Source organism: Brachyistius frenatus, unplaced genomic scaffold (assembly GCF_029030835.1).
Source record: "Brachyistius frenatus isolate BFR_SWC_R1_liver_20210118 unplaced genomic scaffold, ASM2903083v1 Contig_43, whole genome shotgun sequence".
Classification (NCBI taxonomy): Eukaryota; Metazoa; Chordata; class Actinopteri; family Embiotocidae; genus Brachyistius; species Brachyistius frenatus.
This window is the reverse complement of record NW_027210642.1, coordinates 1,029,253-1,055,698: the sequence shown is the minus strand read 5'-3', so window position 1 is coordinate 1,055,698 and position 26,446 is coordinate 1,029,253. Positions and strand designations below refer to the sequence as shown.

Genomic DNA, 26,446 nt, shown 5'->3' with positions numbered 1-26,446 from the left:
TATGGCAAATAAGACTGTACAAGGCGCAGTTAAGGTCTGTAATCAGCGCGATTGTGTACGTGCATGCACGGACGCACAGACGGTTGTATTTAGGTAGCTGGCTGGCACACATGAGGAAAGAGTGTGTCCGTACATGTGGTGTCCCTTCTCATCCTGTTTCACCACTGAAGGCAGGTCGAGTTTCAAGATTTTAAGTTTTGTTTTGTGTCTTTCTGTTTGGCCTGAATTTCTCGTCTTTCACCGTTAAAATGGTGTTTCAACATGTATATGAGCAAATATCTTGTTACATAACCTCCAACTTATTTGTTGGTTGAAGAATTACAAATTGATTTGAATAATTAAATAAAGTTATGTTACTTAAAGCTTCATTAAAAAAAAGTAAAAAAAAGAAGAGATGAGCAAAACATTTGTTAAAGGCCCAGTGAGTGAAACCATGGTTAACAGTGTTACTAAGCTGTTGTCTCAGTGTTTCAGCTTTTCAGATGATTAAAGTCGACCGAAATCAATGAAAACCTTCGAGTTTCTCTTTTAGATTTAAATCACACATTTAAAATTTGCCATTGTAATAATGGCAAAGGGGTGAATCATCAAGTACCAAACAAACAGTTTTCTTGACTCGCTTTGCTATTCTCGGTCCTACCCTCCCTTGCTATAGTGGCCTCTTGTTTTTAGATGACTTTCTTTCACCTCTCTATGTAGTGAGGCCTCCGCCCTACTTTCCTGGACTGAATTGTAAGACTCCTCAGACTCCGCACTCGAGGAGAACGGACATATGCTGACCTGATCCTTACGGGACACGTGCCTTTGTGAGCATTTGTGTTTCCTCTCCGTTCTCCTGTCTTTTCATCTATCCCCAATGTCTGCGTATTTGCTGAGTGTGTGGTTCTGTATGCGAGTGTGTGCCTGTGCATTTACCATGTGTGTTTCAAATTACAGTGCTGAAAATACCCCTCATAGTTTTGGGCCAGCGCTGGCCGTAGAGCTGTCGATCTGTGGTCGCTGGAAGAGGAGGGAGACAGGAAAAGGGAATAGTTTGCTGTACTTGGGGGCCAGATTCCTCTTTTTCTGCTCATGCTTCTGCTGCTTGGGGTGAAATTAGAGAGGACCATGGGCTGGAATGGGTTTGGACTTGAGGAGGGAACGCTGGGCAGGGCCAAGGAAAAGCACAGTGGTTTCAATGCTATACCATCTTTTATATCCCGCTATAAGTGACACAGACTGAACTGCCTGGTAGGTGTGTGTCTCTCTCGCATTCTTGTGTTTGTCATCACAGGAATAATAAACGACATTTGTACGTCTGTCTGATCTCTGTGTCTTTGAATGCTTATATTTGGAAAAGTGTGATCGTGTGTGTGTGTGTGTGTGGGGGGGGGGTGTATGTGTGCTCAGATTTCTCATTACAGGCAGAATAAACTACAGGCAGGTGTGTGTGTGTGTGTGTGTGTGTGTGTGTGTGTGTGTGTGTGTGTGTGTGTGTGTGTGTGTGTGTGTGTGTGTGTGTGTGTGTGTGTGTGTGTGTGTGTGTGTGTGTGTGGGTGGACTCTGTGGACTCTGGCAGGCAGCACAATGAAGCTCTTTGACTGTTGTAGAACAGTTTAGTTTGTATCTGTGATGTAGCCTCAGAGGGACAGCCATGAAGGAGAAACATTCAGAAACATGGTGTGAACTTTGTGTCTGTCTGCATTTCTTTTCTTTGATGCTTTTAAAAAAAAAAAAAATTTAAAGCATCAAAAAGAGGTTATAAGGTTGACTTAACTCTATGTAGTACATTTTCTCCTTGATAGATTACATAGATTATTACAGATCCATCAATATACTGACAGTGTGGAAATATGGATATATCACATATAATCAATTTGTGGGCAAAAATGCTGAAATAAACTGCTGTAGAATTCCCACTTTCAATGCAAGTTAAAAAAAATAAAATAATTATTTGTCATGTCATAATTTATCATTCTGCAACTTCCTGTGAAATACTGGACAATTGTTAAGAATTTACCTTTAATCTTATTTTACTTTGACTTTGATATTGAGCTGTCAAAAAAAGAGGATTTTTTTTTGTTTTTTTGTTTATTTCTATTATGAATAAACAATATTGGCTAATACATTATGATATTCATTTTTTGTTTTTGACTATTGGTATCTGCCTCCAAAATGTTCTTAAAATATTGAATACCGATTGAACCTGAGTCACAGGTTTTGCGGTCCAATATCAAAGACAAATCTAATCTTAAAGAGTCAAAGAAGTATTACATAAAATGTGCATCAGATGTCAATACAGTTATGGAAATTCCTTTCACTGTCTCAAAAATGCTCAGTATTCTATTGAACCAACAAATTATTTCTTCTCGCAGAAGGTCCATGCTCGCCAGAGACTGAAATTTTGATACTTCCCGCAGAATGAAGCTTGTTTAGACTTTGGAGAATGTCTAAAACTAACACCAAGGGGATATGGAGTCAATATTGTGAAATGTGAAATATGATGTCTTTAAAGAACAGGAACTCATTCCAAGAATATGTCAAAGGCTTATTCAACGCGGAGCTCCAAATTCCAGCTCTGCGAGCTGCATAATTGAACAAAAAACCAATCCAAAAAATGCTTCTGTATTTTAAAAAGTATTTGTCTATATGGCCAATATAGCTGATCATGGCTGGAACAAGACCACTTGTGATTTCGTGGCCAGTCTCTCTTCGCTGATAAACACAGCTTTTTACTGCAGAATATGTGTTCAATTTTAATTTCCCTTTCTGACTGTAAACACGTCATATCTGAAATATCCCTGTATGCACATATGCATCGTCCTCTGAACATTTTCCTCTTCCCGAGAGATTGTGTGACAACTTAAAGCACGCAGTTTAACACATATTAACATTTTACACATTGGCAGTGGAGACATTTTTGTTCTTCATAGCAACAGATCCTCCCCTGCTTGTAGAAGTCTCAGGCCGTGACACAGAGAAAAGGCACTTGAAAATACATATGTCTGAAATTGCGCCAAAGTCAAGCTGCCAATTAGTAGTCATCAGTAGGCAGATCCCTGTCTAACCTGTGTAATCCCCGTGACCTTTGACCTTCTCAGGCTGATAGAACTTCATGTTGCGCAAGCGTTGCTTGACATTGACGTATTCGTCTTGCCACATCAGGATGCATTTATTCCCTCGCTGTGTGAAATTACTTCAGATCTTTTTCGCATAGCTGTTGCTTTTTTGTGCAGACATACAGAGCACATATGTCCTCTCCGACCCGACTGTCTTACTGCTGTGCTCTGTCTTTTTGTGAATACTCACTGTCTGTAACTTGCCCAGTACTTTGTGGCTGCATCTTTCTCCATTAGACCCCGCTGGGTTCAGGACCTGGTAATAGCCAGTGGTTAACTCAGCCCAGATGTGGTGTACCCCCCCCAGCCCCCCACCCCACTTGTTTTCTCCTATCTTTTTTTCCTGCTCTCTCTCAGCTCCCTGTGTTACTGGCTACTGCCCCACTGCCAGTCTCAGTTAGTCTCAGAGGATCTGGCAAAACTGAAAAGACTCGTTCCTAATGAGGAGACAATATTTTTGTTATCCAGTGGCATAAAATCAGGAGATTCCATTCGCTGCACTGGATGGAGCCTGTTTCATTTATGATTTAGCCATCGGTGCTTAGTTTTTATGACTTACACTAACTCTTCTGCTCTTATTTTCTTTGTAAGCAAAGTGCTAAAGTTGCTTTTGGTTTGGTTTGATGTCTAAATTAGAATTACATTGAATTAAAAATAAAATCAAAATTATGTTTTTGTGTCCGGGTTTGAACAGAAGAATGGCTTAATGAATCAGTGTGGTTGCTATAGAAGCAGCTGAGCGGGTCTAGAAGTCCAGGGTTGAAAGAGTCACGGATTTGGAGGGTGAGATTTGAAGTTTGTAGGGGTTTTAGCTGCTTCTACTAATGAACAGGGTTTGTTTTTTTGTGTCTGTGTGTGTACTTCGGTTGTGTGCTCTGGGGGGGTGGTGAGTTTTTTTATTTTTATTTTTTTTGGAGGATAGGGGTTAGAGTTCATGCCAGCTGGCAGCAACGGAGCTATTTGCTCACATGTGCATGTTGTTTGTGAGCAGAGGCCTCATTAGTGTTCTGGCTGCTCTGGGATTCTTATTTTCCAACTAATTAAGGCCTTATACGCTCACATATGGGTCACACCTGGAGCCAAAAATGGATGATGATTAGCTCTTTCTCCTGCCACATCCTGAGAGTGAAGATCCAGCACAATAGAAATGCCAGTCATACATTGTATGAACAGTTTCTTTGATTAAATGGGTGAGAAGCAGGAAGACAAAGCAAAGAGGAAAGAATCTATGAAGAAATGATAATTGTTACTTGTTAAATGACAGTGGTTTTGTTATTTTGAATGGGATAGAAAGCCTTTTGACTTATTTAATGTAAGAAATGACTCGTAACATCAACACTTCCGATTCAGCACAGTTTCAGAATCTCACGAGCTCCCACGTAGTAGTATCAGACCTCTTTTGGTCGCCATGATGAATTAAGTACATAGAAGATTTATTAGTGTGTGCATACAGTTACATACAATGGATAAACACATGATCAAAATCACAGCAACATGCAGACTCAGCATAGCGGTGAACAGATTTAAAGGGTTGGTGAAATACTCGGAAGCAGAAGCTGACCTGTCAGATGAGATCTACATCCATGCGTGGGGCAGTAGGCCTCCACTGGAGAAAGCGAGAGTAAGATCTGAGACACAGCTGAGACCAACCTCAGAGTACCCCGAGGGAAATAAAGTGCAGCGTTGGCTCCCTCCGTGGCAAGGCTGCCTGACCTTAGTTTGACCAAACCCTGGTGATATTTCAATTATCCCGGTCAGCACAGCCTGCGTTTTCTCCATGTGCTAGTTTAATCATGCTTGTGGATAGCTAAGAGGTCAGGCAGTGGTGCTGCATGTGAGAGGTGAGAGTTTTAAGACCTGAATTCACCCTGTACTTTTCATAATTAGTTAACCGAGAAAAGTAACTCTCTCTTGGGATCAGGAGCATTCTCCCACAGACAAAAAGACATGTCCATGCAACTTGTTGCTTTCTCACAACAAATTATTTTTGTTCTTTGCAGTATATGAAGCCAAGTTTAATGCATATTCCACGCATGACTAGATTGGAAAATCCTGGCCTACAATGATTAGTTTCACAGTTATGGCTATTTATTATGTGGTATTTGATTTGGTCTCCATACATTCATCAAATTTCCATTACCTCAGCAGCTCTCAGTATAGAGAATAGTCAAAGCCCTTTCAGCTCTTTATGAAAATTGTCAAAATGTCAACATCATTATACTGTGGAAAATGAAAGTGTTTATATGGTGATTATATTATTAGAGATAATTGGCAAAATAGTAGAACAGATCACGCTTAACAATAAAAAAAAGTGATATATCAGTGAAATCATAGCCATAAATCATTGATGGCATCCAAATAGGAGAATGTAAGTGTAAACATTGCCTTTCTAGCATTACTATTTTTTTCTACAGTTTTCCCATATTGTTTAATATTAATGAACTGAAGAAAATTTAGTAAATTAACTCGAGGCAAATTTTTTTCTGTCTCAACACTGTATTTAATGTGTGATGTTTGTTTTAAAGTAAAAGGGAATATTTGGAGCTGTTACAGTGTGACTGTGTTACAGCTGGGCAGTGGCATCACTGCTCTTTATTTCTATGCAATCTTTGTTTTAAATCCCACTGCAGTGGTTAATGGTGCAGGAGTATTCAAAGGTCCAGTTTATGCTCCTTTGTCATTGCTGGTACTGGCTCAGTTTGGGTTGACTCGACTCGCTTTAATTGCTTTTCCACTGGGCAAAAGTTGTAGATAGTACTGCGCATAAGTTTTTGTTATCACCTCCTTCAAGGTTCTGTGACACTAAAAGGTAACGTAAAAATCCTGCAGACCACTGATTGGTCAGAGAAAATCAGCACCATCACTGCGTCACTTCGTGGCCATACTTTTTTTTAAGGGACTACTCGATTAATAGCAACCTGCAAATAACACATTCTCAACTGAGAAGGTGAGGACGTTCCTCTTTTTGGTTGCAGACAAAAGAATCCAACGTGTTGATGACATCACAGCAGTTCCATGCGGCGTCACTATAGTAACGGCACTGTACTGAGGGGTCACTATCTACAGTGGGAAACAAAATCCATAAATGAGTCGAGCTGAGTAGAGAAGAGCCGGCACCAGCAGCCCCATGAAAGTAGTTCTCCCCTGCAGTGTCTTCCTAAGGATGAAAAAGAAAGCACTGTACCCCAGTGCTGTTGCTGCTTACCACAGATTCTGAGAAAGGGACACGGGTGCACATACCTGCATCAATCCTGAATGTTTTTCTTTCTCCGAGGCCAAAGCAAACGAGCAGTGTTCTGAAACATAATGAGTTCTTAACTGCGGAAACTGTTTAGCATAGGGGGCCCTGAAATCTGGCTCACACATGTCTTGTAAATGCCACATCCTTCTCCAACAAAAGTCGATTTAGGTCATCTTTTACTAATTGAACTTCTTAAGACAACAGGTTTGCTGTAATTTGTGGTCTCATGCAAGAGCTAAATAGAAGTTGTCCCTGAGTGAAGCTGTTGAGTGCTGGGGTAAAGCTAGTGCTAGAGGGCCTGTCCTGGGTGGGAGCGTGACCAGCGGCAGGAGACTGAGGTGTTTGTTAGCATAGTGAAGATGAGGCAATAAATCAAGCTGTCACTCAGCTCCTTTACTCTCTGCTGCTCCACATACAGTATGCCAGAGGATTAACACTTGGACTGTGGGCATTGAAATGATATCCAGTGTTTAAAAGATATAAGCTGCACCATCAGCTAGTATTATACACACTTGCTTTATCTCATTGTCCTTTTAGGCTAACTTCCACTGTAATTATAATCACATTAAACTTGTTTTTCTACGCTGTAATGTACAATTAATATCAATGATTTCTCAAGCCCTTGGAAAGGACAGTTCCAATATCTCACTTTGATACAGCAAAGAAATTGTAGTTTAGGAAAGGATAGTAAAACAAAGGAATAGCCTCCAGTATTTACGCGGGGTGACAAATTCCATGATCATATGTATGTGAATGACATAAACATGCCTCGCACACATGTGTCAATCCCACTGTTCAAAACGAATGCCTCCATACAAATGCGGAGGGGTACTTTGAAGATGTGAAGCCTCCTATGATGTGGTTTCAGGGAGGGAGTACAGCCAGCCAACTGTATCCATCGCAGTTGTGAAAGAGCCGTAAAAGACAACAGGCACTTAGAGGGCTGGACAGGCTCCAAGGATTGAGGTGCTTCATGGTGTCTCCATCAGTGCGGGCCTGAGGAGCAGTGTGTTGAGTGCTCCTGCTCTGTGTGACACACCCTGTCTTCATAAGAGCCCCATCTCAAAGAATCATCTCTTTGTTTGTGTGGGGAAAGTCTGGAAGGTTTTCATCAGCGCCGGCTGTCAGGAGTTGTTTCTGTCGTCAGCAGCGTCAGTCCTTCCTCTGTCATTAGTGCCCTCTCCTGTCCCTTGGATCTCTCTTTGGACGTAAAGGATGAAGCCACTTAAGTGCATCTCTTGACTATTCACTGCTTGAACCTCAACCACAATAACCATAAAAAACCTGGGAGATCACCCAACATGCACTTGAAATCTCCTCTGGCTTGCTGGTACTTCTTTTGGACCGAAACACAGATTCAGGAAATTCAGTGGGAACATTAATCATGTCACTTCCAGGAACCAACTAACTGTGGATGGTGCTCTGATCCAAGACCAGCCTCTGTGACCTTGGGTGGTTTTCCCAGAGAGAGGCCCCTGCCGGTAGGCACAGCGCCAGTGGTGCCACTGTGCTCGCATTGCGGTGCAATTGGATCCAATCTGTCCTCCAAGCCCCAGAGAGGGGTGACTACAGCCCAGGCTGGAACTGTTGGCTCGTTAGATTTCTGGCTATAGCCACACGTCCCAATTAACACCACGGCCCAAAAATCATGGTCTCCCTACCACTTCAGTGTTTCATTTCTTTGAGAACAGTAAAACTGATTTGTTCAAGTAGCCGAAACCAAAAATCACAATGTCTGGCTCACTATAGCCTAGTTTGAAAAACATTAAAGAGGACTCGGGTTGGAGTTTATAAAACATTTTATGACATCCTAATGTATGATTAATAACTTTACTATAATGTCAGACAGCACGGATTACAACAAGGGATTATTTACTTCCCATAATTCCATTTTTACACCACTTGTTTAATTGGCCCAGTGCTCTCACTGCTTCATTAAAGTTGGGGTGGATGGTGGCCAGTAAATCTCTCTGCATGTGAGCTTCAAGTCCAACATCTGAATGAATACTCTCCACAGCGAGAGGTAAACACAATAGCAGAAATGCAGCAATGCATAATGTGATAGGTTGATGTTTACAGTATATTCGTGGTGCGAATACTCAACCTACTTCCCAAAAAATTAAACATAATTTTTGCTGCAACAATATTCACATTCTGTGTGAAAGTTCTCATAAGTTTAAGGTCGTGAAATGGTCATGGTTAAAAGACTATTGGTTTGAACCTGGAAACAATCAGCTGTTTCCCCTGTTAAAGTCCAAGGTCTTGTCAACCCATCCATCCGCCCCTACCTCCTCCCAATGCTGACTTTGGGCTCCCCCGGGTTTATACTACATCTCTACATCCATACGATACCCGCAGATAAGGACAGAGAGGGAAATTAGAATTGAGTGGGGGTTTAAGTAGATGAAATGTTACAAATATTTTTCATTCAAATGATAAAGAACTTAATATGAACTATCCTGTTTTACATGATCTCTGCTCTTTTCATTTAGGTGATCTGGAAAGTATATGAATTTATATATGGATGGTAGAACAGAGACTGCAGCGAACAAAAGAGTGTAGCAGCATTGGCGGTATGGTGCACATTGCCGGCTCTAGAAAACCTACACTGCTGAGAAATTTGGGGCCTCCTGCACTGCGGCTGTTGCATTTATACATTAAAAGTCCATTTTTTTTCCTGCCTGTATTTTTAGCCACTGATGGACAAACCACACATCTCTTCCTCAGTGCAACCTCGAATCATCTTTCTGACCTGTGCTGTTGTTGTCTTTCAGTTCAATGCCATTCTGTTTATTTATAGTGTAAAATCCCGATGGAACATGGTCCCAGGACACTTTACAAACACAAAAAACAATGACATAAAAATATAGGAAATACTAAACAAAAAGTGAAAACAAACATGAAGAACAACCTCATAAAAATATCAAAAAGTGTACAGCAGTGGCAAATACCCAGAGAACAAGGGGGAGGGGATGTTTTAGGTCATTTTAGCCTGCCCTAATTGTAAACTTTGTCAAAAAGGAAAGTTTTAAGCTTAGTCTTGAAAGACGAGAGCTTTTCTGCCTTTCGCTGCATTTTCTCTTTTTCTTCCTAACACTCAGAAACTTTCTTCCCCTTTAGTTCTGTTCTTCCTTGTCCAAAAAGGAATTGATAGCTTGTTAAACCCCCTTTTTTCCTCTACCTCTTTCCCCCTCTGATTTATTTTTCCATTGGGGTAGACTGATTCCTTGGGCCAGTATTTTTCCTGCCCCTCCGAAAACACAGAGTGACGTCTTTGTGGCAGGCAGGCAACTGGTGATGATCAGTCTTGCACAAGTTCTCCATGGTGTGCAGACACTGGGCCAGCTTGTGTAACTATTGATACAGAGGATTTAGTCATGATAATGTTACAGTTTTAGGTGCAGAAATAATAAATAATAAAGCCAATAGTCCATAGATGGAAAATCAATCTGTAACTATCGTGTTAATCGTTCAAGAAAAAAAATTGCAAATATTCACAAGTTTTAGTTTATGCTGTGTTTCTAAATCAAATGATAATCTGTAGCTTTCATTGCTATTTGATCTGTTATGATTTCATTTTTTTCTGTAACAAAAAGCCAAACTCTAAGAACATACATGACAGCATTGCACCTGCCACCTTATAATAAAGGAGGATATATGATACACGTGCAGTATGTGGGAAGTGTGCAGGATGAAATTGAGGAAATGCCCTCCTGATCCCTCTAAGATTGATGTACCTCATGTAAGGGTGCAGTATTTTCCCTCTCTTTGTGATTCATTTCACATTTTCTAGCCATCGCTGTCTCCTACCTTAAGCTCTCCACACTTGTTCCCATTAATGCTAAGAAGAAGAGGATATGGACAGCAAAGAAGAAAAATCCATACAACCAGCTGAGAGAAAAGACTTCTGGATATCCCATTCCAGCTGGATACTATATATAACTGGGGAGCAGTCCAGTCTGGAGACCCTCCGCTGGGGCCCGCAGGTCTTGCCTGGTGTCTGCAGAGTAGACAGCTGTGCTCATTGTCCTGTTGGCTCACATCACATTTTTTATTGCTCAGTGCTTGATGGAAGTTGAGTTGAATCAGTAGACGTCATACTCAATTTGTATTTGCAAATTGGTTATTATGTATATTTATATTTAATTTTTTTTAAATAATTCTGCATACTGTTTTTATACACTATGTTAACGGCGATCCGAGGAAAAATAATTTAAACACAAAAGTACAAGTGATTGAAAGCGTGCAGGATTTTGTGGATCCAATCCCTCTTCAAGACTCTGATGTACAAGAGATCTGTTGTAAGTGTAATCTTGCAAACAAAACAGTGTTTTAATATTTCACTTATCTGACATATACAGTGGATCCGGAAAGTATTCACAGCGCTTCACTTTTTCCACATTTTGTTATGTTACAGCCTTATTCCAAAATGGATTAAATAATTTTTTTTCCCCCTCAAAACTCTACACACAATAACCCATAATGACGAAGTGAAAAAAGTTTGTTTAAAATTTTTGCAAATCTATTAAAAATAAAGAATGAAAATATGACACGTACATAAGTATTCACAGCCTTTGCTCAATACTTTGTTGAAGCACCTTTGGCAGCAATTACAGCCTTAAGTCTTTTTGAGTATGATGCTACAAGCTTGGCACACCTATTCTTGGGCAGTTTCTCCCATTCTTCTTTGCAGGACCTCTCAAGCTCCATCAGGTTGGATGGGGAGTGTTGGTGCACAGCCATTTTCAGATCTCTCCAGAGATGTTCAATCGGGTTCAAGTCTGGGCTCTGCCTGGGCCTCTCAAAGACATTCACAGAGTTGTCCCGAAGCCATTCCTTTGTTATCTTGGCTGTGTGCTTGGGGTCGTTGTCCTGTTGGAAGATGAACCTTCGCCCCAGTCTGAGGTCCAGAGCGCTCTGGAGCAGGTTTTCATCAATGATGTCTCTGTACATTGCTGCATTCATCTTTCCCTCCATCCTGTCTGGACTCCCAGTTCCTGCCGCTGAAAAACATCCCCACAGCATGATGCTGCCACCACCATGCTTCACCGTAGAGATGGTATTGGCCAGGTGATAAGCGGTACTTGGTTTCCTCCAGACATGACGCTTGGCATTCAGGCCAAAGAGTTCAATCTTTGTTTCATAAGACCAGAGAATTTTGTTTCTCGTGGTCTGAGAGTCCTTCAGGTGCCTTTTAAACTCCAGGTGGGCTGTCATGTGCCTTTTACTGAGGAGTGGCTTCCGTCTGGCCACTCTACCATACAGGCCTGCTTGGTGGAGTGCTGCAGAGATGGTTGTCCTTCTGGAAGGTTCTCCTCTCTTCACAGAGCAACGTTGGAGCTCGGTCAGAGTGATCATCGGGTTCTTGGTCACCTCCTTGACTAAGGCCCTTCTCCCCTGATCGCTCAGTTTGGCTGGGCGGCCAACTCTAGGAAGAGTCCTGGTGGTTCCAAACTTCTTCCACCTACGGATGATGGAGGCCACTGTGCTCATTGGGACCTTCAATGCTGCAGAATTTTTTCTGTACCCTTCCCCAGATCTGTGCCTCGATACAATCCTGTCTCGGAGGTCTACAGACTTCATGGTTTGGTTTGTGCTCTGACATGCACTGTCAACTGTGGGACCTTATATAGACAGGTGTGTGTCTTTCCAAATCATGTCTAAACAACTGAATTTACCACAGGTGGACTCCAATCAAGTTGTAGAAACATCTCAAGGATGATCACTGGAAACAGGATGCACCTCAGCTCAATTTTGAGTGTCATGGCAAAGGCTGTGAATACTTATGTACATGTGATTTTTTTTTCCGTTTTTTATTTAATAGATTTGCAAAAATTTCAAACAAACTTTTTTCATGTTATCATTATGGGGTATTGTGTGTTGAATTTTGAGGAAAAAAATGAATTTAATCCATTTTGGAATAAGGCTGTAACATAAAATGTGGAAAAAGTGAAGAGCTGTGAATACTTTCTGGGTGCACTGTATGACCTTCACATGTCAGAGGGGTCACATCTTACATTCATACTAATACAGCTGCACCTCAGGATTTACTCTCTGTTGTCATTCCCTTAGATTGCAGTCCCTGTACAGCTTCTGACCTTTCACATTCATTTTCATCTCCAGGAAGGGAGAGAGCAGGGGAAGAAGTACGGAAAAATAAGAGAACGGTTTGTGGCTTCTGGAATTTTGGGAGAAATGAACTACATATAATATGGTTCCAATTAATGGAGAAAAAGTGGCGGTCGGCGGCGGAGGAAATGAAAGCATAAAATGGCTGGTTTGATTTCCATCTTCCACCCTCCTTTCCCCCAAGTCCTCTTCTTCTTACCCCCCCTCTCTTTCCTATATTGAGAGACTTATAGAGTCAGAGTTATATTCAAGATAGCGAATCCTGACTTAAAAACACAACCTAAATGGGCCATGAAAACAGAACAAGATGATGAAAACCTAGTAATTACCGAAAAGTCTAATTAACCATAGATGAAACGACTGAGAGGGAGTAAGGGTTTTGATTAGAGAAGGGGGAACGAATGATCTGTCTTTAAAGAAAATGGAAAGATGGATAGGAGAGAAAATACAAAGCAGGTCAAAGAGAGGAGTAGTTGCAACTGGGGAAATGTGATTTGTTGTGGCTTCATATGTAATTTTTACACTTAGGTATCTATAAAAATGAAACAAATATGACAAGTTAATGAGGGAGCTTTACAGGTGTTGGCATGTGGATTTTGTTACCTTTTGACAGAGTGAGCCTCGCTGGTTTCCCATTTCCAGTTTTGGTTCTAAGCTTAACAGGCTGGCTATAACCTTGTATGTAACATATGAATGTAATATCAATCTTCATATATACCTCTTGGAAATAAAATGTTGAACTTCCTTTCTACACCAGGTACAAACAAATAATATGTCTGAGGTTGATATTTTTCCCATATTTGGAAAGATAAATTAAAATTTTAAAATAAATCTGAGTAGAAATAGCAGGGATGAGTTTGAACATGCCAGAGATGGAGCATATGATCGAGACCAACTCCAAACACAAATGATCTGACTGGAAGTTGTCAACACGGTATTATCGGGCTGCGCTGTGAAAACAAGACCTCGATCTCTCAGCACACTAAATTAATTTCTGCATCACTGGCACTCATTGTTAAATACTTAGATCTCCATTGAGCTGGTATTCAGAACAGTGCAAAGAATACCACTGTACGGAGACAGGCAGTGAGAGAGATAGAGATGCAGAGATGCTGATGGTTCCCATATGTGCATACAGACACCTGATATTAGTCCTGGTGGGTGAATCAACATTCTTGGCGATTGACACAAATGTGCGCACCGTCTGTTCAAGTTCAGAAGTTAAATAGCTGAGGGAGAAGGATAGAAGGAGATGGAGCGATCCTCATTTGTTTATATTGAGAGAGGATATTTAATAGACCCATTAAACCATAATTGGCCAGACTGCTGACTGGCACTTTCCTGCTTGTACATCCCAGCCTGCAAAGTGTTTAACCTCAGTGTAAACCCTGCCTGGTGTCATTGGAGTTTCATTTAAATTATCGCAGCCAGCAACATTTTCACCCCCTTTTTTTTTTTTTCTATTCTCCTTGATAACCTTCGCTCTTTATTGTTATTAGACCCAATTTTTTACTTTTGTTATTTAACAGTCCAAAATATATTTTTCCACATCTTGACGCTGACACCTGGTTTGGTGATATTCTTTTCCCAGATGTGAGGTCACTTCCTCGACTTCCTTTACCGTGTATGTGAGGCAGTCATTCGAGCAGGTGTAGCTGATTCTCTCCACCTCCTGCGCGTATTTTGTGAAGTCATAAACAATTTCTCTTGTCTTTCTGTCCTTTGTTCAGCTGCTAAGGAAAACATTTGTCTTATTTTCCTTTTTCTCCTCTCTCTCCATCCCCCTGTCTTTCTCTTCCCGTTTTAAGTGTGTCATGATCGATTTGTAGCATGTCGGTAAGGTTTAACTGCGAAGAGGGGTGGTGGGGGGGCTCTAGGTGAATGGGATTTGAGTTAAATTTATGACTGCAGAGGAGAGATACTGTTTGGCAACATTTATATACACACTCACAAGGTCCAGATGTTGTGTCCTCTGGCTGCCCTGGAGTGTTAGTAGTAGTGTAGCTCTCTGATGGCTCCGTTCTGCTTCCTGAAAAACTGTTTATTGGGAAAAGGTGAGCAGAGGCCCAGCACACACCCCTAATCCTCAGTTGTGCTTGAATGGCTTCAGCTGCCAAGTCCTAAAGATATCTTCATCAGGAGGCTCAAAGCTGCACGTGCCTTCAGTTCCGGGTGAAGAATGACATCACGGCGGTGTGATCTATTGAGCATGTATAACTGTCTGCCGAGAGACGGCAGGCCGGTTTATTTGCCTCGCGGGCTGGCTCAGGCTGTGTAGTGAAAAGCCTGAGGGATGCTGTAATGGTGCAACTAAGTTGTTCAGCTCAAGAGCCGGTTCACAGCAAGGTGATGTATTTTTAGTGTTTTTTTTATTGTTGCCCTGAAGAAGAAATTAGTCTTTTTGTCCTCCCCAGTTCATAGACAAGTCTAAAAGGGGAATAGAGGTTTGTCTGGGTGGGATTTGAAGCTTGTTTACAGCCCTAATTGTCTTCTTTGGCCATAATAGTTGTGCGGCTCTGAGGTTGGTGAATGGTCTGAACCGATCTCAATTAGGAAACTCTTGTACAGACATTTCCTTCCAAAGGATGAACCCAAATGACTCTTGGGTGGTCAAGGGCCATCATGAGGTTTAGATACCTCTCCAGCTACTGGTTGGATCGCTATGAAATTAGGTACAGACATTCATGTTTGCATGCGGATGAATTGTAATCACTTTAATTATCACCACTCATTATGTTAAGCTTATGATGTTCTCATTAGCTCTGGGTTTACTTTGTGTTTGTTGTCAATTTTGAAAACATTAGCAAGCTAACAAGCTAAACTTAGAAGGTGAATGTGGTAAACGATGTATCTGCTAAACTGGTTTGGGTGTTAGCAAGGTGTTACGCTTAGTGTTGTTCACCTGATGCTACTTTTCATCTCATTAGAGAATACTTATAATAATGCTGTGGAAAACGCGGACATCAAACTGATCAACTCATCTGGTGCTCAGCAGAGGATCAGCATGACTGAATAAGGCAAAAAAAAAAAGGGATGATGCAGAGTTTATGGTGTTTATTCCTGCATGTTATACAAACACAACTGGAATCTCCTGCTGTTGGCCAGAAATATGAATCAGACAACACGTGGCTCCTGAAAGCAACGCCAGTGTTAAACAGACTCTGAGCAGTTTAAAATAGTCTGAGCTCAACTTGTTCCTAGTTTGGTCAGAATACCAGGCCATTGTCTTGCCCCTGGAAGGAAATCAGCCATCGTTGCCGCTGATGAACAGCTCAGCGGCAATTAATTTTCTCCATGTCTGTTTATACCCCTCTAGCTTGAGCCTTTCTCCCTCTCCTCTCTGATCTATTGCTTCTTCTTTTTTTCCAGTTCTGAGTTTACTCTGGACCTCTGTCGTACATTGGGGTTATTTTTCAACTGACTCACTTGCACGGACTTATCAAGGCAAATATGAGATCAGTTACCTGCATGTGAGGCATACCAGCTGCCTGCAGACTGAAAAACGATTCTCAGTCCCGATTTAGGTGTTTATTCAATCCAGAACTTATTATCAACTCTGTCAGTGCTTTGGTAGTGTTACCTCGGAAACATGCTTGAGGTCCAGGTCAGCAGAGTATTTTGTAAACCCTCTTGGAGGATAAAGCTATTTGGGAGCACGTCAGGAGCCAGAAAACATCTGTATGACATACAGATGGTGTCAGTTAAAACACCAGTGCGGACAAAGACGTATCATCCCTGAGAGAGAGGTGCAGCAGTGGAGGTGCACATTTGTTGCCGGTGTGTGCATGTGTAATGTCAAGTTCCTTATTTGCTGAGAACAATAAATTTAGTTTGAACCACCAGTGTGGTCGACAGGCACACTTTCAGCTGAGGATTTATAGTTTATTCTCTTTCACTGACCGGGACGGTTCCAGCACAGGAGCCTTGGCCTGAACTTCACATTTAGTGAAAAAGTCAAAAGAAAATTGAAATAAACTTGTTTGACATCCAACCCATATTTAGAGGAGGAGATTTATGTCCCTATCATCCTCATGTATCTTATACATAGCTTAACGTAGGTTAAAAAGCTTTGCTTCTTGCCTGAAAGTTTGATGAGAGGACCGGTACTGCTGTCATATTTGTTAGCCAAGACGCGGTCAGCTTAATTTAGCATGAAGTCGGGCTCAGAGTTAAATTTCTAATTTACATAGTATGTCTGGGTACTTACATTTGTACAGAAACACATGTAAAATTGACAGTTTATGGTTATGGGAGGAGTTTAGTGTTGCATCTATAGCTGTTTCTATCTACTGTACATCAGCTGGATGCAGTAACTTCCTACTGTCATGTTTGCACAGACATTCAGGGTGTCAAATAATTTGCTCTTTGTTATTCCTAAGTAATGTGTTTGCTATTCCTTTAAAGACTGGAAGGAGGACAACTTCCCAGTCTAGCGTTGTAAATTATGTCAATGTATGCAAGTTATTTTGACATATTCTAACATAGTACATAGCAACAGTGTACAAACTGTACAACCTCTCTGAGGACATGATATTTAGCTGTTGCATGTTCGTAGTTACGGCCCGAGTGGTTGCTGATCAGGACATTACTCATCGTAAAATCAGTGTCTCATTTTTGTATGACCTTATCCACTCAAGATAAGATACAATGACCGCACCCTCATGAGGAAGGGAGTGATCTCTTAAAATTCCTTTTCACTGAAATCAATAAAACAAACAGCATTTCCACTGGCTAAAATGACGTTCATTATGTTACATTGTCCTCGGTCCTTAGGACAGCTGTACCACTGAGCAAACTAACATTTTAAAGTATGTTATTTGTAGTCCGAATGTATCAGAAGCGCCTGGAAAGGATTTTGGGAGGGACAGACAGTGATGAAACACTTGTTTGAGATGAAAATAAAATAACCAGATCATCCTTTTCTTCCTCTCAGCTGTCACTTCTCAAACCAGCAGGATGATTGGGAGTGTGGCAAGAGTGACATCAGAAAGGAGAGAAGAGGAAGTGGGCTTTGCGTTAGAATTGATAGGACCCACATGTGTTGTGTGCAGAACTCCTCTCAAACTGGATTTAATTAGTGTGTGTGTCATCCCATACTCGTCCAACTGTTGGCTCCAGTTTTCAACATGGGAAGCGCCCAATGGACTCAAACATATGTTAATTGAGGTTGTGCAGTGCAGTGCCCAGTTACCCTCTGACTTACTGTGGGTTCAGGGTTGCAACATGAAAGCTTCAATTCTCCCCATTTGTTTTTACAATTTGTCATCTGCGACCATTTAAAAGTTACACAAGAATGAGGCTGCTGCACACTCTGCGGAGAGGAGTGTTAGAATATAAGCTTCTTTCTTCTTGCCGTACACAGTCGTATAGTCATGCTCCTGAAGTTTAGCGTGGCCACGAAAAAAAAAAGAAGATGACAGTGATTTTGGGAGACACAGTAGACTGAGGCCAACAGCTCCTGTTCCATGGAAACTTCATCGCTAACCCCCGTGCCTTATGGGAAAGCTCGGTGTAACTCCAGTATTAATGCACAGATACAAGGGGCTCACTGACTGGCTGTGGCTCTGAGACATTACAAGTGTTATGTGTCCTGATAGATAAGCTCTAAATAGAGAGTTTTAAAGACCTGATTATGAAGACCATCTTTTTAATAGCTGCTAGACATTCTTCAAGCTGACACCATTAAATAATCCATTCCATTTGCTTCTTGCGTTTCATTTATGTGCTGTCTTTACAAACACGCACATTCCTCTCATTTCAGCACTATCAGTTGTTTTTAGTCTTTAGTCCTCTGACAACAGGTGTCATTTGTATTTGAAGACCACCTATCAAACTGGCTCTGCTGTTTTGACACATATTCCCCATGGAAACAGTGAAACAAAGGCTCAGGACTACGAACACATACATGCATACATGTGGCGTCATAGTTTTTGAGGAATCTAAGCTGCACTCGGGGCAGACGTCACCTTGTCTGCTTCATTAACAATAACAAGCACTCCTTTCATGGGACAAGTCCCGTTCTGTTCGACCACAGAGATCTGAGGCACCTGTGAATCCTGTCTGTATTGCTTCCCCTCTCTGTCTTTTTCTCTTGCCTGAAAATCATTCACTCATCACTCCCTTCTTTATCGCGAACTAGATCTCAACGTCAAGTTTAAAGTTGTGAGTTCATCACAGAGACATTGACTTAAAGTAGTCAAGAAAGATGTGTTTAAATTGTGATAGTGTTGGGAACATGCAGTTACATTTTTGCATTATTTTTCCCGCAGAGTGCCAAGAGCCTTCAGAGCAACAAGGATTCACGTATCTTGTGGGCCAAAGATGACCTCCTACTGACCACCGGCTTTGATATGGTGAGAAAGTTTGTTGTCTTTCGGACAATGTTTTTCTGTCAGACCATTGCAGAATTATCTGCCTGAAAATTGTAGACTAACAGAATCAGTGTAATCTCTGAAGATGTTTTTAAAAACACATTTATCAGGGGTTTACCTTATATTATTACACTCAGGCGCAGAAGCCGAGTGTTTTTTCAGAGCACCCAAGCCAAGCTAAACACCACCTGCAATGCTGATTGCGCAAGTTATTGAAAATTACCCAGAAGCAACACTGAACGACCAGTGGTTGCACAAACTGGTGACGATTCATAAGGGTATCTTCTAGCATGTGATATTTCAAAAGAGTTTCTCAGCCCAGTACACTGAAAAAAAGTACTTTACTGTTTAAAGTTTGGGTGGATGCTCCATGCCTTGTCTGTGGGGATGCATTTCTGTGTCTGCCTGTGTTTACACTACTCATTGTGTCATTTTGTTGTGTGTGTAGATGCGCAGCCGAGAGGTGAGACTTTGGGACAGCAGGAAGCTGAGCTCCTCAGTCAGCTCAGTGTCACTCGGCACTTCCAGTGGGTGAGTACTGCCTCACTTTGCGGCCATTGCCTCCCATGACTGACGCACACGGTCATGACACTGACATAACGCCCGTCTGTCAGTGAGAGTGAAGGGTCATGTCTTACAGTACAAAGCGTGTCTGTGTGTGATGTGACATACCTAGCATACAGTGAATGTGAGCAGTGTGTTATTTGCATATTTGGAATGGATGTATATGGAGGGCCTCCACACACTGACTGGACCTCCCAAAGCTTTGACACTGCCCCTTCACAGTCCTGCCCTTTCCTGGGTCAGAGCCTCACACACTGACTCCTGTCCTCTCTCAGCAGAGGAAATAGTGTATGCATGTTTTCATCCCTTCGATAAAACACACGGACACCTCTCCCCTCAGCTTACCGCTTGTCATATCGCTAGTTGCTCAGTTTATTTTTCCAAACATGGCTCCGAGGGCCGGAGGATAGCAGGAGCGTGGCTGGGCTCCAGAGAGGAAAGGAATGGAGGGATGGAGGAAGAAAGAGGGCAGAGGGGGTGTGAGTGAGGATTCCTTTGTCAGATCCAGCTCATGCATTTTAGTGCTATTATAAACAGGTTGGCGGGCCAAGTCATTCCAAACCAGAACTGACCGGACTTTGCAGCATGCTGTGGTGGATTAAGTCAATTTATTATCATTTTTATTACAGCAAAAAAGCAGTGAGGTAGCTGCCAGTAGCACTCGGGTATATAAATGTGTTGCCTTTCTTTGAAAAGTCCGCACAGATTCCACATCTGTTCCTTGGCACAGGTATTTGAAACTGTGTGCCCGCGTGTGGTTGGACCAGAAAGTGTGAAGTTGTGCAGTTTAAATTGATGTAAATAGTGTGAACAGTTTTTATGAGTCCAACACTACAGAAGGGAAGTAGGCTCCGAGGAATGTCATTGTTTTTTCCATTTTATGAGATGTTCAGGAGTTTACACTGCAAGATCCTAAACAACAAGCTCTGCTCTGCCTCCTCCCTCTGCCCTCATGCCCTACACTCATCTCCATTTCCTCCACTTCCTTTTCTTTAGACTGAGACAGAAAGTTGCCTGTCTGAGTGCCTCTTTGCAATCTTTGTATTGTTTGGTGCCACCATGCATTTAATGGAAATAGAGGATATCTGATGCCACAAAATGCTATTGTTCACTCCTTATTACCGAAGCAAATACATCTTTTGTAAGAGTCACACTACATGTCTGGAAATAAATCCCCACAGAGCACTTTTATAAACATAACAGTCTTCTGAAGCCACAGAAGGTCGTGTAAATTGATTCATTTTACTGGGAGATTTGTCTCTGTGGTGTCTCTGACAGAGGAAATTCTGAAGTTTACTCAGAGTCTGTAGCTGCAGTTTTGTTGGCGTGACGATGGCACAACTTGAAGAGAATGTACAAACACATTTGTATCTTGCTCATCTGGGGACAAGCTGTTACGCCCTCCTCCCACCTTCTTACTCAGCCCACGTCTGGTTTTCTGAGTCTTTTATACACTTTTTTGAAATCCACAGAATAGCAGATCATCTTGGATTTATTAAATAAATTTGAATTTGAGACGAGCTCTTTGGTTTCCTGTATTTTGATACAAGTTATTTTAAAGAACTGTGATTTTACAGTGGAAAGAAATTGCAGGAGTGTGTGCTGTCCCATCTGCAGTATGTTGAATGTTCTGTATTTAATCACTTTAACCATGCTATCATATGCTGGGATGGTGTGTCAGAGAGCTTTCCCTCACAAGGCCACATCCCCTCCACATGTCTGCACACCAGCACCGATATAAAAGAGGCAGGCAATCAAAAGAACACAGATGAGACCTTGCCCTTTACTGAAATTTTTTCTTTTTCTTTTCCTTCTCATTTCTCACTTCTCAGCTGCAAAATTGCCTTCACCTTTCTTTCATCTAGCTCTTCTTATTCTCCCAAATACGTTGTGCTGTGACTGGAAAGATTAGTGTGAATACTAACTTTTACTGTTTCTAATTTTCTTTTCAGCATATTAGCTCCATTTGATTTTAAACTTGTTTTTAGTTCCTTTTTTCCATTTCCAATGAGTTCTTTCTTAACTTCAACATTTTTGCTTGTGTTAAATATGTTTAATAGATCCTTTATGTTCATTAATTGCACATTATGTACCATCTTTTCCCTATCCTCACACTTCCATCTTTACTTTTCACCATGGTCGCATGCAGGCTCTTGACCGAAACTGCTGTTTTAGCCTGAAACGCCATTCATGTCTGTTGATCTCTGCAGCATCCAAAAATCTTGTCAAAGACAAACAAGGTTTCAGAAGTTAAATTGAGGGGAAAATGCAACAACTACTTCAGTCATATCCAACTAAACGCTGGCCAAACCCTTTATTAAGCAGAATACTTCCTCGACGTAGCCTGCAATCAATAATCACTGATAACCGAAAGGCTCTTTTCTCTGCAAAGTTAAAATATTTGTTTTTGCTAACTCAGTCTTACTTTATCTTTTTTATTTGTGTTTTACAATCTAAGTTGGGGGTGAAGGCTCATATATGGGCCTCTTTTTACTCATGCTAACCTCCATTTATTCAGTATTTCACTGTGTAATTTCTTGGGCAAAGGCACTACACTTTGCCAGCAGTCAGCCTTTTCCTCTCAGACTGAGGCTGCCCTCAAGTTCCCTCTGGCAGTGTTTTAATTCTGTGTTTCTGGTTTGTCATCATGGTAGATTTTCTGTGAATCATTTTTCTTTAGTTCAGCATTGCATCAGTGCATGTGCCTCGTGTATGACCAAGCAGCTACGGGGAAGACAAAATGCAAAAACCAAAAGGAGACCTTGTCTCCATTTTTTTCTGCGCTTAATAGATTGGACCATGCCATTTTACAAACAGCCGAGGAAACTCAAAGTCAAACATCCATAAAGGGGCATTTCCTCCCTGTCATTTTAAGCCTCCGATGCATATAAAGATGGATTTGTTCTTTTTTTTTTTTACTTCCCTAGTTTTAATTAAAAGGGCCGCGGTAAACATGGTGTGTAATTGAAGCAGTAAGCTGGCTTGTATCAGGTTAGCTGTGCTTGTCCACAACATTCAGTAGGAGTGTTTTCTTTGGAGTGTCACAACACAAAGAGGCCCCGCATCGTGAGCCAGTAAAATAGAGTTGTGGGTGGAATATAATTTGGATGGAGAATAATGGAGGGGAAATGTTTATTTTTTTGGTTGGGGTTGAAATGGAGACTGAAGAAGTGAGCGACGGAGGACGATAAGTCTGAGAGGGGTGTTTTGAACTGTGTAAAGGAAGTGATTACTGCAGGCCCGTTTTCCATGCAAGCTGCAGATCTGGACATCTGAGAATAGTGTGGATCTCTGTGTACTACTCTCACCCTCAAACTCTTCCCTTCATAAACCCAAATTATAATAATGAGTTTAATTGGGCCTTTAAACCAGCTGCAATCAGTGAACTTTACAACTGGGCACGATTGCAACCAGGTTGCTGTGTAAATGCTTGAGACGTCACGTTAATTGTCCATGCTCACCCACTTTAGCTGCTACACCCACATATTCACCACAGTCACAGAATTAACATAGCTGACTCTCGGTGATGTTTGCCTGTATACACGCTTGTAATTGCGTCATAAAGCTGACAGTGAGTTCTCCAAGGGTCACCTGGAGTTTGGATCCAGCATGACAAAACTGTAACCTGAAATTTCTGTCTGTGACCCCTGTAATTGTTCTCAGTCACTGCCAATGTTCTCCTCTCCTCGATAACAAAGACACAAACGAAGGGAACACATTTACACATGCATCTTCTGTTATGTACTCATCATGCTAACCCTTAGCTGCTCTGTCTTTTTCTGGCGAGAGGCTGATTAAAACAGATCACTGTGACCTGGTGCCCACTTGTATTCAGCCTGTTGATTGGAGAGGACATAAACCCGTCCCTGGAGAGCCCACCTCACTGATTTCCCAATCCAGTCACGGGTTACACAAAGAACGTGCCCTCTGAGGCAAGCAGTGCTGACAGCCTGTGCAGCGGAGGGACTGAGGCTTTGTGGTGGACAGATGGGAGTACCCCAGGTGCGATGCCTGCACTCATGCTCCTTATTCACGCTCCACAATCTATTTCTGTGTGTTTTTCGTATGCGGGTCGTGCCTGAGAGCGGGGCCCAGTCAGTAGGTGTAATTGAGCCAAACTCCCTTTAATCAGATGGATTGAGAAGAGGCCTGCGCCCCACAGGGGAACCAGCCTTTTACAGAACAGTCCCCCCTTTCTCCCACTCCGGCCCAGGCGCTCTAAAATCAGTCCCAGATGAAGGCTTTCCTGTGGGGATTAGGTGCAGCTGCAGCACCGCTAACCAAACCAGAGGAGAAAAAAAAATACCACTGAATATTTGAACGATAGTTTGACCTTGCTCCTTTCTCAGAGTTCACTTTCTTAAAGAAAATAGAGCTTTGTTGTTTGGGTCCAGCTCAGAAACTAATGTTTAAGGAGGAGACAAAGGCAAAACTTACAATCTTCAGGTGATCCTGAGGGCTGAGTCGACTGTTCAGCTGCTGCACCCCCTCTCCGAGATGGCTATGGGGGATGGTAGAGTAAAGATGTGACCGCACAGGCTCTGTCAAAGAACCTGAACTTGGCGTTCTGACAGTTGAAACATGGTGTCTGGAATCTATTAGTCATTTGGGGTTTCAGCTTGTGATTCAGTAGAGGGGGAGTTTGACCAGGAAAAGAGGATGAAAAAGCAGGAGGAGGGAGCACTGAAATCCCCTCATATTATTTTAGAGATATTGTCTCTCTGTGAGCTTTTATTGGCTTTTTGTGGAAGCTCATATGATAATCCCGACCTTCTTTTTCTCCATAACACCTCGTTGGAGAAATCTTCTGTTCTTCTTTCATGTCCTGTGATTAACCAACAGAACAAAGTGCCTATGATTCCTGAGCTTATTATCCTGTCAAAAATACAGATGTTATCCTTAAGAGAATCATTTCCTTATCATTACCTTGCCACTTCTTAGATCTTCTGTCTGTCACCATTTGTCCCCTCACTTCCCCCCTCTACCCTTCACAGATGAAACGGAGAAAGGGAGCTGGGTGTTTGAAGGTGCCAGCGTCTGGGATTCAAATTAAGTGGGTTTTCATTTAGAGCAAAACCTAATGGAGCAGTTCGGAACTGGTAAAAACACATGGAAGTATGTGGAGCGTTTGGCAGGGGATGTTTAATATAATTCACAGAGGGTTTTGATTTCATCCCGCAGGTATGTGCTCAGCACTCCAGGGATGAGAAGGACCCTTTTGTGTGAACTCGCCACAGAAGGAAAAATAGAAAGTCTCTCACTCCCGCCTTCAGCCACCTCCTTCCTTCCTCCATCCCCCTCTCTTATTCCACTCACTTTTACGTTTCTTTTTTTTTTCTTTTATAGTTAGGATTTTAATTTTACGCAGACAAAGCTGGAACGTATTTGGTCAAAAGCAGTTGCTCTGCACTACGTGGCAGTTGAGAGCGTCTCAATGCTGTTAAAGTAATTACACAAATGACTCGAAACTGGAAGGAGCTCTCTGCAACTTCGTGCTAATCTGTCTCAGTTTCAGAGTTTGAAACACTGTCAGATTTCATATTTAACAAAAACAGCAGCAGAGTTGCACTTGCAGCTGCCGATATTGGTTTTTCTCCAACATCTGGAAAAAATTTCTTTTTCCCCCCCTTGTTAATAAAAATGCACTTCCAATAACATTTGGGATCTTTGCCCTACCAAAAGCCTTCACACTATTTTGGCCCATCCTAAGTCCATTTCAACACTTTTCTGCTACTCTGTGGAGTAGATATCCAGTAGCGGAGCATCTGATAGAGATGCGTGGAGGGCGGGGTTGACAGAAGTTGGAGGGCCAAACTGAAAACAGCATAGGTCATTATTCACAACACATGGATGCTAAGCAAGGGGATGAATAAACTCGCTGCTAGTATCAATGCAAGTGGATCGTAGAGGTTGAAAATCTGCTGAACTAAGTAGCTTGTGTAAAAAATCCACAAGGTTGCCTTTGTGCTCCATATATCCTCAAATTATTTTCTTTATTTTATACTGTTTTCGAAGAATCAAATATGAAATAAGAGATCATTTCATATTTTTGCTGTCCGTTTCCTTCACTGTGCTCATTTTGTTGAATTTGTCCACCCTTGTCTGTCCGTCTTTCTACTTTATGTCCTCTAATTTAACCCTCCTCCTTCTCCTCCACAAGTGTCTTTCATCGCATGCATGTGTTTTATAAGACTCATGATTGTACCTTTCACGAGAATCAGGAACCGTGGCGGAGCTCCCGTTTTTTAAATCATGCCTCGCTTCTGGAGGCCAGTCACCTCCTGGATGGCGGCCAGCTCTTTCTGCTGTGGTAGAAAGAACCATCTGAGCGATGGAGAGACGTGTGTTTCTCATTAGTAGATGGTTTTCCCTGCCCACACCCTCCCTGCAGCCTGGACTCCACTGCTGCCTCTGACTGGGACTGCTGCAGACTGGCAGCGTGTCGCTGCACACCTCACAGTCTAATAAAGAATAATGGCGGTACAAAGGGGGTGACAGAGATACAGATGAAGAAAGACTTGCAGGAGTCGCTCATGACCACCTAATTCATATGTGTGGACACATGGAGGAGATGAAAATAGATGGAACTTCTTAAATTACACAGTCCAAGATAGGACCAGGCTCAAATTTGTGGTAGTTCGAACCTAACCCATTTTCTAAACATGATGGTCCATTTCATCAAAAGCTTTTGAAGCAAATGCAAACCATAAATATTGTAGCACAGTTTTGTTGTGTTTTGTTTTTAGCTTTAATTTAAGGGTTACTTAAGGATACTATATACTTTTTTTTCATTTTTTTTTTTCATGCTTTACTCACTATTCTTGAATTTTAGTAGGCCAAAAATAAATTCAACAAACAACAACAACAATTCCTATGGCTTGAGAATTGTTGTCTTCCTGTGTGATATTATTTTGTCCAATAAGCTTGGATGCATTTTGCTAGCTTGTGAGCAGGCTACATATTTCTGTGTAAGTTTGCACTTGTCGTAATACTGCTGTGAGAAGTGACAAAGGTAGAGGGTCCTTCTTCCCCATGTCGGACAG

At 41.8% G+C, this 26,446-nt stretch overlaps 1 protein-coding gene across 1 annotated transcript in view; it reads left to right on the top strand.

Moving 5' to 3' along the window:
* Positions 1 to 26,446, top strand: part of coro7 (coronin 7) — a 106,460-nt gene that overhangs the window by 14,652 nt on the left and 65,362 nt on the right. Inside the window, exons 8-9 of the mRNA XM_069702828.1 lie at positions 18,738 to 18,821; positions 19,288 to 19,370. Coding sequence (XP_069558929.1) covers positions 18,738 to 18,821; positions 19,288 to 19,370 — 167 coding nt within the window. The remainder of the gene's footprint in view (positions 1 to 18,737; positions 18,822 to 19,287; positions 19,371 to 26,446) is intronic.